At 34.0% G+C, this 12,320-nt stretch overlaps 1 protein-coding gene across 6 annotated transcripts in view; it reads right to left on the reverse strand.

The window, feature by feature from the left end:
- LOC129744727 (ras-GEF domain-containing family member 1B) overlaps positions 1-12,320 on the reverse strand; it is a 220,141-nt gene that overhangs the window by 162,446 nt on the left and 45,375 nt on the right. For all 6 annotated transcript variants that reach the window (XR_008736982.1, XM_055737410.1, XM_055737407.1 and 3 more), the window contains exon 3: positions 2,925-3,029. Coding sequence is in view for 5 of the 6 variants with exons in the window: in XM_055737410.1 (XP_055593385.1) it covers positions 2,925-3,029 (105 nt within the window). In the remaining variant the exon portion in view is untranslated. The remainder of the gene's footprint in view (positions 1-2,924; positions 3,030-12,320) is intronic.

Below are 12,320 nucleotides of genomic sequence, written 5' to 3' on the forward strand. Positions count from 1 at the left end.
TTTTTGAAAGAAAACGTTGAAAAATTTCATTGAGTCCCAACAAAAAATTACTGTTATTGATGTTTAAAGCCTTCAGTGCTAGTTGGCATCAAACAAATAATTTTGAAGGTGTTGAGATACGTTAAGACCACAGTGATCAAAGTTGCCCCGAAACATGAAATCTGGTTTTGCAACAAACATTGTCGTTTGATCATGTTAATGCTTCTTGAAAAAGGCATAATAAATGCCGAAACGTTGAATGAAGAAATAAAAATCGTTTGAAGATTTTTTCTTGACTACCGTGAAAGCACCAATGGCCGCGCAGTACCAATGGCCGCGCACTTTCAACTTTAATCTTTATTTTCTCCGAATCTCAACAACGAAAATTTCTATGTTTCGCATTTTCGGATACCTCCGCTAGGTATCTTTCACTTGCCATACTAGAAATAAATTTATTCTGCTTTTTGAGGTCAGGAAAAAATAAAAACAAACATCGTTTTTGTCGGATGCCATTTTTTTTGTTGTCCTTAGTAAGTGAGCTAAACGGGTCCCTTTTTGAAATTCAGTTTTTTGTGTTTAGTTCGAGCACCTTGGCAAAAAATTTCGAACGTAAGTTATTTGTGGCTGTATAACGAATCAATTGTGAATAAAAGTGAACAGTTTGAAGGTTCTGTTGCGGAAAAAATGACAATATTTTTGTGCACGGCCATTGGTACACTTGATTTTTGAATGTTTCTATTGCCGCGCACGGAAAGTATTCTAGTATTTATAAGCAGTTAATCTTAGAGAACTTCTTCGGAATTTCACAAAGGTTATATAAGATTCACAGGCAAGTTTTCCAATCAATGTTTTCCATCATAAAACCGGCTGAAAAAACACATTTCTTTGAAACAGTGTCAGAAGAAAGGATTATCTAATAAAAATTGCTACAAAGTGTTGGAAATTTGAGGTTAGATAGCAATTCGGATCTGTTTACGTTTTAGTTGGTCAGTTTCCTCGTGGATTTTCAGACAGCTCGCCGAATTTGTGATGATTCACCGAAATCGGGACCGAAAACATTGTTCCAATATATCTTCCAGCAAAATAATGCTTAGTAAAAATGGCGCCGCATACTAATTTTGCACTAGACTTGTATCACAAAACAATTACGACAAATCAGTATTTGATGTGTGGATCTTTAAAATCCTTACCTGAGAATAATCGCAATGAGCCTGAGAGCCATTTAAACAGCATTTTGAACTGTTTGGATACCTTATTCACTGTTTAAACCAAATTAAGAAGTGCGCGGCCATTGGTACACTTGTGAGCGGCGATTGGAACAAGCATCATAAGCGTGCGCGGCCATTGGTACACAAACACTTTTTACAAATTCGCTTTTTTTGTGACGTTACAATGAAAAATCTCTCACTTTTAAATTTTTCCCTTAAAGAACGTAAGTTTTACTACGTGTCAGTGTTTTTCTTTTCGGAATCGCACAAAAAACGATTTTTGTACGGCACAGAGAACATTCATCATTGCTTAAATGCGCGGCCATTGGGTCCTTCACTAATCGCCGAAAATTAATTTATTCAAAATATGAATTTTCTCATTAAATGTGTTGTATAAATTCAGGGGTGAATTGGAGATGATACTTCTTTCTATGCAAATTGAAATTCATTATCTTCTGTAATCAAGCTTTTAAATATTGAATTCCGTCTATGACCAAATCAACACTCAAAAGATTCTGCGTTCTACAGTTAGTGTAAACTTTGCTATCCGCAAGTTCAAAACCATAGCGTTGAAATTAATTCTCTAACCAAAACTTAGCTAGCTTATTAGCGATAATAAATTAGCGTTTTTGTGACAGTTGCTGTTAATCTGTAGAGGATACACCATTGTTGAATTTATATAAACTTATGACTTAGATAGTAAATTTTTTAAATAACTTTTTAACTAATGTGAGAAAAACATTAAACATTAAAAATTTTCAACCGAACGTTTTGGAGAATTTCACTGAAAATAAGCCTAAGTTGAAGCAATACTTTGAATTCTTTTAACCATTCCTATCCCGTTCCATTTAGTCGTAAACAGCCTAAGGTCTAATCTCTTCCCTGTTTTGGTTTAATGCGCCATAGCTGCGTGAATTGAATACGATAGCATCTTTTCGAAACAACAATTTAGCATATTTTCGAGGAAACATTCTTCAACGATCAGAAAAATCAATCCCCCACAAGAGTGCCTGCCTGCCTATCGTAATTCCCCAGTCAACAAAAAGTCTACGCTTCGCCTTCGAGCATCGCAAAGGCAAATAAAATATTTCAAAAGTTGTTGTGTGCCGCCTTTGAAGGCCGGCCGGCTTGGCGTGGCTGTTGGAAAACCAGTAACAATGTTACAAATTGAAAGTTTCTTCTGGCAAACTTTTCTGATTTCCTCCCTGTCAACTGCCTTTACTCTGGGGTGTTTGAATGGAAATTTCAGATTGCTTTTGGTGTTTCCTAGAGTCAGATTATTCTCCTTGTCGTTGCTCACATTATTGGTAGGGTATCGGCACTGCTTTTGGGTTGTCAAAAACAGTAAAAAATTTAACAATATTTGTATATGAGCTAGTTGAAAAAAAAACTCATCAATTTATTTCTTTCCAAGAATAGAAACGCCGATGATAAAGAATTCTGAAAGAACTTCCATGTGATGACAATATGCTAGACACCCACCCCTTCAATGGGGAGTTTTTCATGTTTGTTTGTAACTCGTAGACAGAGCCAATGTTGAGCAATTTCAGCCGAATTGCTGGAGGCTGTCGAGACAATAATTTACTGCTCGGTTGAAGGAATTGAGTGTAGGATCAACAAATTTTTGTGTGTACTTTTCACTTTCATCCGGCCGCCTTGCTAACGAGTGTACAACATCCTCCCTAGGCTGCTTCTAAAAAGCGGAAGAAAAGTTTGTTCTTGGGGCTGTTGACTTACCGTTAAGGTGGGCGTACTCTCGCAACACACTTCTGGCTGTTCCGAGGTTTTAACTGATATCACATTGGGATCATCTGAGTTGGTGAACAGCAGCGCCGATAGGGTCTGAAAATAATTGCAAAGATGAAACGATGTCATGAAAAGATGTTTGTGTTTGCGAGTTCGTTTTATTGATTGATTTCGGGAGGAAAAATATTGGTGTGAAATTTATCAAATTACCGGTAACAAGCAAGGCATATTATGGATGATTCGTGTTGAGCGTTATGTAAGCCCAATTTTATGATGCTTGTTTCTCTAGAACCCTTCAAAAATTGTGATTGATGTACGATAAATGCAATCATAATGTTTAAATGCCCAGATTTTTGTCCATGAAAAATTCACAGAATTTAGTTTAATGACAACATGGCTTTTGTTCCACTGAAAATAATATCGTTGAGAGGGATTTTTTTCTTTCAAAAATTGCATAACCACAGAGGTAAAAGAACTTAATTTTTAAAATTGTAACTTTGATTAATATGAAATATTTCCACACAATTGACAAAGTTCAAATTTTCAACATAGTAAGGTGGGGTAAAAGTACGTTTTGAGATTATCACAAACTGAGAACAGCAATATGCAAAACTCTGGCGTGGGTTGACAATGATTAAGAAATCCTTCATCCAGACATAATTTTTTTTCCTGCGTATAAGTTGATAACACTCCGAAAAATGAGGTAAAGTAGGTTTTTTGCACAAATGATGTAATATTTAAAATATTTGCAAACATGTTTGAGCAATCAATATTCTGGCTTCCAATGAAAGTGTTAATGTTTCTTTTTTCAACCACTATCAAATGCCCTAAGAAAGATTTCATTAATAGGTATATCTTTGCTTTTTACTTTTACCCCACATCATTCGATCTTTTGCCCCAGAGGTGGGGTAAAAGTACGTTCCGATAAGAGATAGGCATTTTCGCTACTGTTATTATAGGCGTCGATCGATTATCTTCGTAATTTTTTTTTTGAAGAGAGATCAAAGTCTATGAAATCAAATTCTTTTCTTGTTTTTTTTTTTGGAAAAACAACTGCAATTTTCCTAAAAATAGGACAGCACTAAGGTTTAAAATGGGCAACGTTTGGTTTGTTTTTGAATTTTTTTGCTGTTAGAAAGATGTTATTTCAAAATCTTAAAATATCGATTTTTTTGAAGGCTCGCAAACCAACACCTCTCCAGATGAAATTAAAGCATTTAAAAGCAAACAGGTTTTTGAATTTGAAAGTTCAACTTTTTCCTTTCTATTCGAACCGTAATCCGGGGTTATATGGATCACTTTTTTAAATATTTATCGATTATTTTTCCTGTTAAGGGGCATGTGGCATGTTTCATATTTTTCAAACCAGAACTGGACTCCAATGAACGTAAATAAATGATTGCAGAAATTTATTGGAATACTTAAAATTTAATTTAAAAATCGATTTCATCGCTGTTCAGGAATTGATGCTTTGGGGTTACATTGATCAGTCTCCATTTTGACGATTTTAACGAGTTTTCTTGATCATAATGGATACAAAACACCATCATAATTGTTTACAAATTCAAATTTATCAATTTTACCTTGCTTTTTAAAGTTTTCTTTTCTGTTTTTACATTTATAATCGAAAAAAAGAACAATGATGCTGCATACATTTAGGGGCAAAAATTATAACAATTGCTAAATAGTTTGAGCTTCAAATTACAAATGAAATTTTACCTTCACACATTCTCCTAGGCTCTCCCACTATTTCCATTTTAATTTTTTCTTCAAAGTTAATCATTTGATAGGATTCCTATCCGTTTGTCCAATACGGGATTACTCTTGGAAAATGTCCTTACTTTTTAAATATAAAAAATTTATCACTAAATGACTATAAAAATAGCATTATATATACAAAGAATACAAGTTATTCTTTCACATTCAACCACCCGTTTGCTTCTAAATGCTGTTTGGTATCATCAGGAGAGCTGTTTGTTTGCGAGCCTTGAAAAAAATAGATATTCTAAGATTTTGATATTACATTTTTACTAACAGAAAACAGTTTCAAAAACAAACCAAACTTTGTCTATTTGATTCTCAAGTAATAAGCTTTCGAACGTGGAAAACAATTTTCAAAAATTCAAACTATAGGCAAATTGATTGATGATAATGTGGAAAAATTTAATGATGGTCAAAATTACCCCGGTGATCAAAGTTACCCCGTTTTCGGAATGTAAAGTTATTGTATTATTTTCATTGCCATTTTGTGATAAATTTTATATTAAAAAATAATAAGTGGGAAGGCCTAGTGAATTGTATGACAGAAAATTTTTATTTCTGATTGTTGCAAAAATAATTTGAGCATTTTTTTTTAATTTTTGCCCCTTAATGTATGCAGCATTATTTTCATAGCGCTTAAATGGTGTAGCGGATAGGCTGGCGCCATTCTGGTTTTGGGAAGCGTTGAGGACTGGGTTGGATTTCCGGTATTGCCAAGAAAACTTTTGGGTACGAATCCCATAAGTGGCCAACAGGTAAGATGTATTTCCTCATATACCGTCAACTGGGGCATCATGCAACACTTTTCAATTTCAATGGCTTCTAAAAACTTCATGTCCACAGATAACTATACCGCTTGTACATCAAAAGTTTTAAGGTTGATGGGACATCAAATTGACGTAGTCAGAAAAATTATTGGTTTCGCCAGCTATTCTTAAGTTTACAAAAACATACGATTTTCACCCTACTAAGAAAAAGGGTAAGGTTGCAACAAATGAATACGTTTGAAAAATTATAGTTTTATGAGATAGTTTTTTGAACATTTTTGATTCTCATAGAAAATTTGAAAAATCGGAATTTTTACATTTTTTGGTGCCGAAAAAAACTTTACACAATATGACGGATTGGCTTAATGATATCACCTACAAACTTCATATTGATTTTATTATCCTATATCAACACTGCTGGTGCATAAATATTTTTCGGACAATTGTTTTATTTTTTTAAATAAATATTTCTTAAATTCCGTTACCAGTCTGGGCTAAAATGCATCGACATGCATTTCAATGATTTACAGTTAAATCTTGTTTCCATATGCTGGAATATTGTTCAAATTTTATTTGTAGCATTTTTTATCCCTAAATGTATACAAATACAGCACCCTCATGCTTTTAAAAAAAAAATCTTTGACCGAAAAAATATCAATCAATATTCGAACAAAATTAAAAATAACTGCAGATCGTGCTTTATGCGTAAAGAAATCACAATTATATCAAAAACTATAACCTTTCAAACTTTTTCATTTAATTTTTCATTAAAAACAAAGGTTTTTGGAACTTGCCCCTTTTCTTAGTAGATATTTTCAGAATTTCATTTTGAATGAACTCGATTTTTACATTTTTTAAGAACAATAGCCTAGTAAACCGCTCTCTCAAGATAAACTCCAGATGCATTCCCTGTGAAATGAATAGCATTTATATTTAGTTATACAAAAAAAAATCTTATCGGTCATGGGATTCGTACCCAAAAGTTTTCTTGTCGATAACGGGTATCGAACTCTGCCCCCCTGGCATACCAGACTTGAGCCGCTAGACCACCTTAGCGCTATGATTACAAACAACATATTTTCTACGAACTTAGTCGTTGACGAAATATTAAAACAATTTTCACGAAAGTTGCCTAACCACAGGGGCAAAAAAACTATTGCTTTTGGACTAAAGAACATCATGAATATCTGCATCACACCGTACGCAACGAATTGAAAATTGACTAAATATCTCAACTTTATCTTAAAGCACTATACCGGTTATCGAAGGTTGAAACTTTATTCTTTTCAAGCACTGTTGTTCGGTATTCTTGGCTTTTGCACCGCAAAATGCCTTCGCTTTCAGTGTATTGTTTACTTATTTATGCCTTCCTTCAATCGAGCATGAAGATTATTATATTTTAGCTCATTAATGTAAGGCTCAACGCGAATATATTTCATGCGAACCGTGACTTCGTAAAGCACTGTTTTGGCAATTTCATAAACTGGCTCTGGAGGTATAAATAATGATAACCGCAACAGCAGCTAGCTTCTACCTCACCTCGGTCGTGTGTTGGGTGCTATGAATGCAAAAGGTAGTTAATCGAGGGGGAATAAAAATCCCACACTTCCGCTTCCGTCGATTTTTTCTCGCTCTCGGTCCTTGTACGATACAAGGATCTGGAAAGCAACAAACTCCTCCCTCACGCACTAGCAAACACCGGACATTAATGAAGGTTTTCCGTCTTCACGCAGGCCGGTAGATGGTGCTGGATAAGAGGAAAAAGATTACATCGTTGGCCATTTTCGGCAAACTCCGGTTGCTGGTTTCCTCATGAATGAAAGGTAATTTACGAGCCATTTAGTCGGTAGCACTCATCTCAGATATAGGTATATTGTAGTATACTGTTCAGGCTTTTCTTGGCTTCTTGCCGGTAATTGGGCGTTTTCATCGGCAGATGAGGCCAAAAGTTCAGCCTGTTGTTTGTTGCAGCCGCATGTTCCGGATGTAATCGTAAAAGCCGTCAGAAGCGGGGCTATTTCCTTTATTAGTACCTTCTACCGCCTTTCTTCACGAGAAATGACTTCCGTTAGTAGGTAGGAACCTAAAACGTTTTATCCTTCCAGTTTTACCATTTCATCATATCGCGAAATGAACACTTTGATGTGAATCGTTTTGCCGCTATACAATGAATTTATCATTCATCCGTTGAATTCACGCTTGATGATTATGATAATGCTTGATTGTTAAGAATGGTGGGTTTAGATGGGATCGCAGAATGGAGTCCCAGATAATTGCCCTTATTCTGTTGTCTTTTAGTTTTGCTTCTCCTGCAAGGAGTATTTGTAGCTTTACGAGACCTGGAAGTCCCTCTTTTAATTAGCTGCAGTAACTAATTAATAAACTTTTCGAGATGGAAATGATCAAAGTCAAACTATTTACAGCTTGACATAATTCATTGTTAGGAGCATAAATTGGACTTATAGGATTGAACATTAAAATTAACACATGCTAAAAATAGGGCTATGTTTTGAAATCAAACCATTACAGGCTGAAATCGATCCATGCCAAATTTCAGCTCATCAAGTGAAATCTAAGAGGTCGCTTTAGTAACTCAACTTGAAGTCTAGCGTTTTTACTCAACGTAAAGTTTAGTGCACTTTACTCACGTCAATTTTATTTGATATTTTATCGCCGGTGCGTAAAATCGAAGAATCGTAGAAAATAGTGATTTTTTTTCGAATCACGTGAAATAACAAGCTGGAATTCCAATGTTATGTCTTTATTTATAGATTATAATTAATTAATGGCATGCAACAAGTTTTTAATGAAATCAAGGCAATAGTATCATTAAGTAACAATATATGAAAAATAAAATAAAGTTTTATGAAGAGATTATCCGATCAGGAGAGCATATCAAAATAATAACTTAAACGTATCTCACCAAGATATTTACATCTGATTCAGTTATGATTAAGTACTCAAACATTTAGATTTTAAGTTCCTTCAATCTGAATTATATCTTATTCTGATTGACAGACTTGCATGGGGTTGAGCTCATTTTCAATGCTAGAGTCCTAAAATAAAATGATTCTCACCTTTATTATGGTTTACGGCGTATCTGCCATTCGTTCTAACGGATACTTTCGATCGAATTCGAAAAAGCTATTCTTGTTTTCGTTCGAATGCAATACGTTCGATGTTGGTGTTACTTGATGAACTTCGAAATTTCTAAGCAGCCCTGCTGCATAGAAATGACAGTTGTTGACGTAAAATTCCAATTAATATTTTTTTTTATCAATCTCTTGTGGAAATTTTTCGTCGGCCAGTGACGACTTTATTTGATTTCGCGACTCAAGAAGATGCCCCGAGCAGACTTTGATGCCTGAATCGATAGCAAACAGTAACCAAAATGAGCTGTCAATGCCAAAATGATAGCATTATTCAGTATCGTATTTTTTCCGATGACAAAATTAGGTTTCATTGAAGCATCAATTTCTCAAAATATGATGCCAAATCAATAGCTGGCATTGGCATTGAGACCAAAATGAAAGCACCATTTGGTATTGTTTTTTCAAGATAACAAAACGAGGCATCATTAAGGTTTCTTTTATAACGATAGAGCAGAAAAGTGAGGACAAAATGATAGCATGATTTGGTATTCAATTTTCAGTAATGAATAAATCTAACTGAACAAAAACAGCAAATTCGTTCGTTACAGGCATAGTGTCCGCATCTTGAGTGTTGATTGTTCAATGAATGCAAAAATATGCATCATTAAGGTATCGATATTTTCAAAAACTAAAATAACAACTTAGATCAGTATGAGGTACCAAGAACGAACTTATTATGAATGTGAACTCGGCATCATTAAGGCTTAGTACATTTAAACCTGAAACTAATATGGTAGCGTAATTTGGTAAGGAATTAGCAATAGCCAACTTAGGCACAAAAATTGTTAATTAAACTTGTTGAAATGAGAGGTTTGCTAGAAGTATTCTATCAAACAAATCATTAAGAGCCTAAATTCGAATGGTTTTCCAAATAGAGTTTGGCATTTATTGATACTAAAAATTCATCTTGACAATGCAAAATTTGATTCTATTGTTTACAACAAGGATGGTCTAAATCCACTCCACACATTTGATTTCTTCACAACATGTTCATATTTTTTTATGATCTTTCATATTTTCAAAGAAAAAACTGATTTTATTGCCAAGGGATATGATAAATAAGTTAAAACTTTAATGTAATCACAAAAATATAAGTCCAGTCTAGTTTGGCTATTATTTTGATGCTATTTTAAGTCAAGTAATTCATAACACAAGGCTACAAAATTCACATTTTTCCTAGGTGCGAAAAATATAAGAGCTTATTTTGACTTATTTTGGAGGGCTGATTCAAATAGTACATAACTTTGTTTATCAGCTTTTAATTTCGAGATAAAATTTGAAAGCATGTTAAAATACATTAATCAAATTTGGGTACTTTTTTGGTAGTAATAGAGAACACTATCAAAACATTTTTTTGAAAATTAAGGTTTTAAGTCAATTATCAACATTCCCAAAGACCGCTAGTAATTTTGACTTTTTAGAGAAAAGTTATTGAAGTTTTCTTTTTGAAAATTTTGTCCGAATTTGCAAAAACGGGTATTGAAAGTTGTTGAATGAGCTCAAATATACATCGTCAAATATTCAATGACTTCCTTGAGTGATGTGAGGAATAGTTGTAATCAAATCTTTCGGGTCTTTTGCATAATTCAATTTTTTTTAAGTGTTGTATCTCTGAAACAAGCAGCTAGCAAAGCAGTCGTTGCAAGATAATAGTAACCAAAGCATACTCTTCATTGATCGCTGGAAAAATTTAAAAATTAGGCGCCTATTTCTCAACCAAGTACCTATCTTTCTTATGCACGTGGGGGCGATATGCAACCTAGATGTGTTTTTTCTTGCTTATTTGTACACAGCACATGGTAATATATAACGCCTAGATGTGACACGGATTGATATTTTATCGATCGAATCAATTTATCGATCGATCGAATCATTTCATATTTATCTTTACCAAATTCATTTTTTTTTGACAACAATTTACTACTTAAATTAACACGAATTAAAAATGGTTCTAATATTTGAAATCGTTTATATGGTTTTGATTCGATCGTTTTTTTTTTTTTTTTTTTTTTTTTTTTTTAAAAACAAAACGATCGAATCAAAACCATATAAACGATTTCAAATATTAAAACCATTTTTAATTCGTGTTAATTTAAGTAGTAAATTGTTGTCAAAAAAAAATGAATTTGGTAAAGATAAATATGAAATAATGTTATGACACTTTGTGGACGTTTGAAAATAAGAAATTGGGAAGCTTTACATTCAATTTCGTATAATTCAATTCGCCTAGAACGCTGGACGATTGTATCCCATTTACCCGAAAACCATTGCCCAGAATGAATTTTTCCCAGAATGACAAATACCCGAAATCAAACCCCAGAATGAACCATCTCCCAGAAAAAAATTCCCCAGAATGCACCATTTACCAGAAATTTTTTTACCAGAATGGACCTTTTCCCAGAATTTTTTGCCCCAGAATAAAACATTTCTCAGAATGGCACAAATCACAGATTTTTTCCTCTAGTATTTTTACCATGCTTACCATGCTCCTTTGAAAAACCTTTTTGGTATCCGACTCCTCACGCTGCGCGTTCGAACTTGAAAGACGTTTTGTCCTTCACGCTATCGCGTGGCGGACGGGGCTAAGGGATCACCCCTAGCTTTCACGCAGACCTAGGAAGCCCCGAAAGACCTAGGCCAATGTAATGGGGCCGCCGCTTCCGACGGCGGGTCGGCGGCCACCTCGGATTTGGGAGCTTCGGCGGCTTTGTGCCGCCTCAGCCCCTTCATCCTTGTTGGTTGCGGCTTTGCCGCAAAAGAATTAAGTTATGAAACCCCATTTTTTTCTAACAATTCCTATTTTTTTTTATTAATTTCTAGTAAGGATAAATGTTTTCAATTTTCTGGGAAATGGTTCTTCCGGCGAAAAAATTTCTGGTAAATGGTTCATTATGGTGAAATTTTTTCTGGGAAATGGTACATTCTGGCGAAAATTTTTCTGGGGAATGGTTCGTCTGGGGAAAAAAATTCTGGGGAATGGTTCTTTCTGGCGATTGAAATTCTGGGGATTTTTCATTCTGGGCAATGGTTTTCGGGTAAATGGAGTACAACCCGCTAGACACATTAACTGAACAAGAATCTATTCTATTCTATTTTGTGTTTTTATAGAGGTTTTAACCAACTTGGCCATTCGTCCTCTCAACAAGAGTCTGTTCTTTGAAATAGATTAGATAGGATTGAAGTTTTAAAAGGCCGAATGAACTATTTGATTTTTTGCAAACGTAAATTGAAGTAATCAATAAAATAATCTACTTTTTAATGACAAAAAGTGAGGATATGCATTTTCTGGATGAATTTTCAAATAAGAAAGTAGACTATAGCAAGTCCAAACTATCAACTTTTACAAAAAATGTATACATTATTTCTTCATCTTAATCATTGTTTGGCCCAAAAAAATGTGATTAAATAAACTTAACTCTTTTTTTTAAAATCATTCACCAAAAAACTGTTTACATGTTAACTGTTTGTTTACACACAATTCAAGTACAAACTTAACATGAAAAGTGTGTTTTTGTTTTACATATTTTGGCTATATAGAAGAGATTTTTGATTCACTTCTTTGTTGAAAAGTTTTTTTTGTGATTGATATTCCAGAGGCCGCAGATTTTTATGCTGAACTTTTAATATGACCTGAAATTGTTAAAAATAATATTAATTCCTGTAATTTCTTAGGTGGAATAAGTGAAAACGCGCTATATAGCTATGAA

The sequence above is a fragment of the Uranotaenia lowii genome, chromosome 2, assembly GCF_029784155.1.
Source record: "Uranotaenia lowii strain MFRU-FL chromosome 2, ASM2978415v1, whole genome shotgun sequence".
Lineage (NCBI taxonomy): Eukaryota > Metazoa > Arthropoda > Insecta > Diptera > Culicidae > Uranotaenia > Uranotaenia lowii.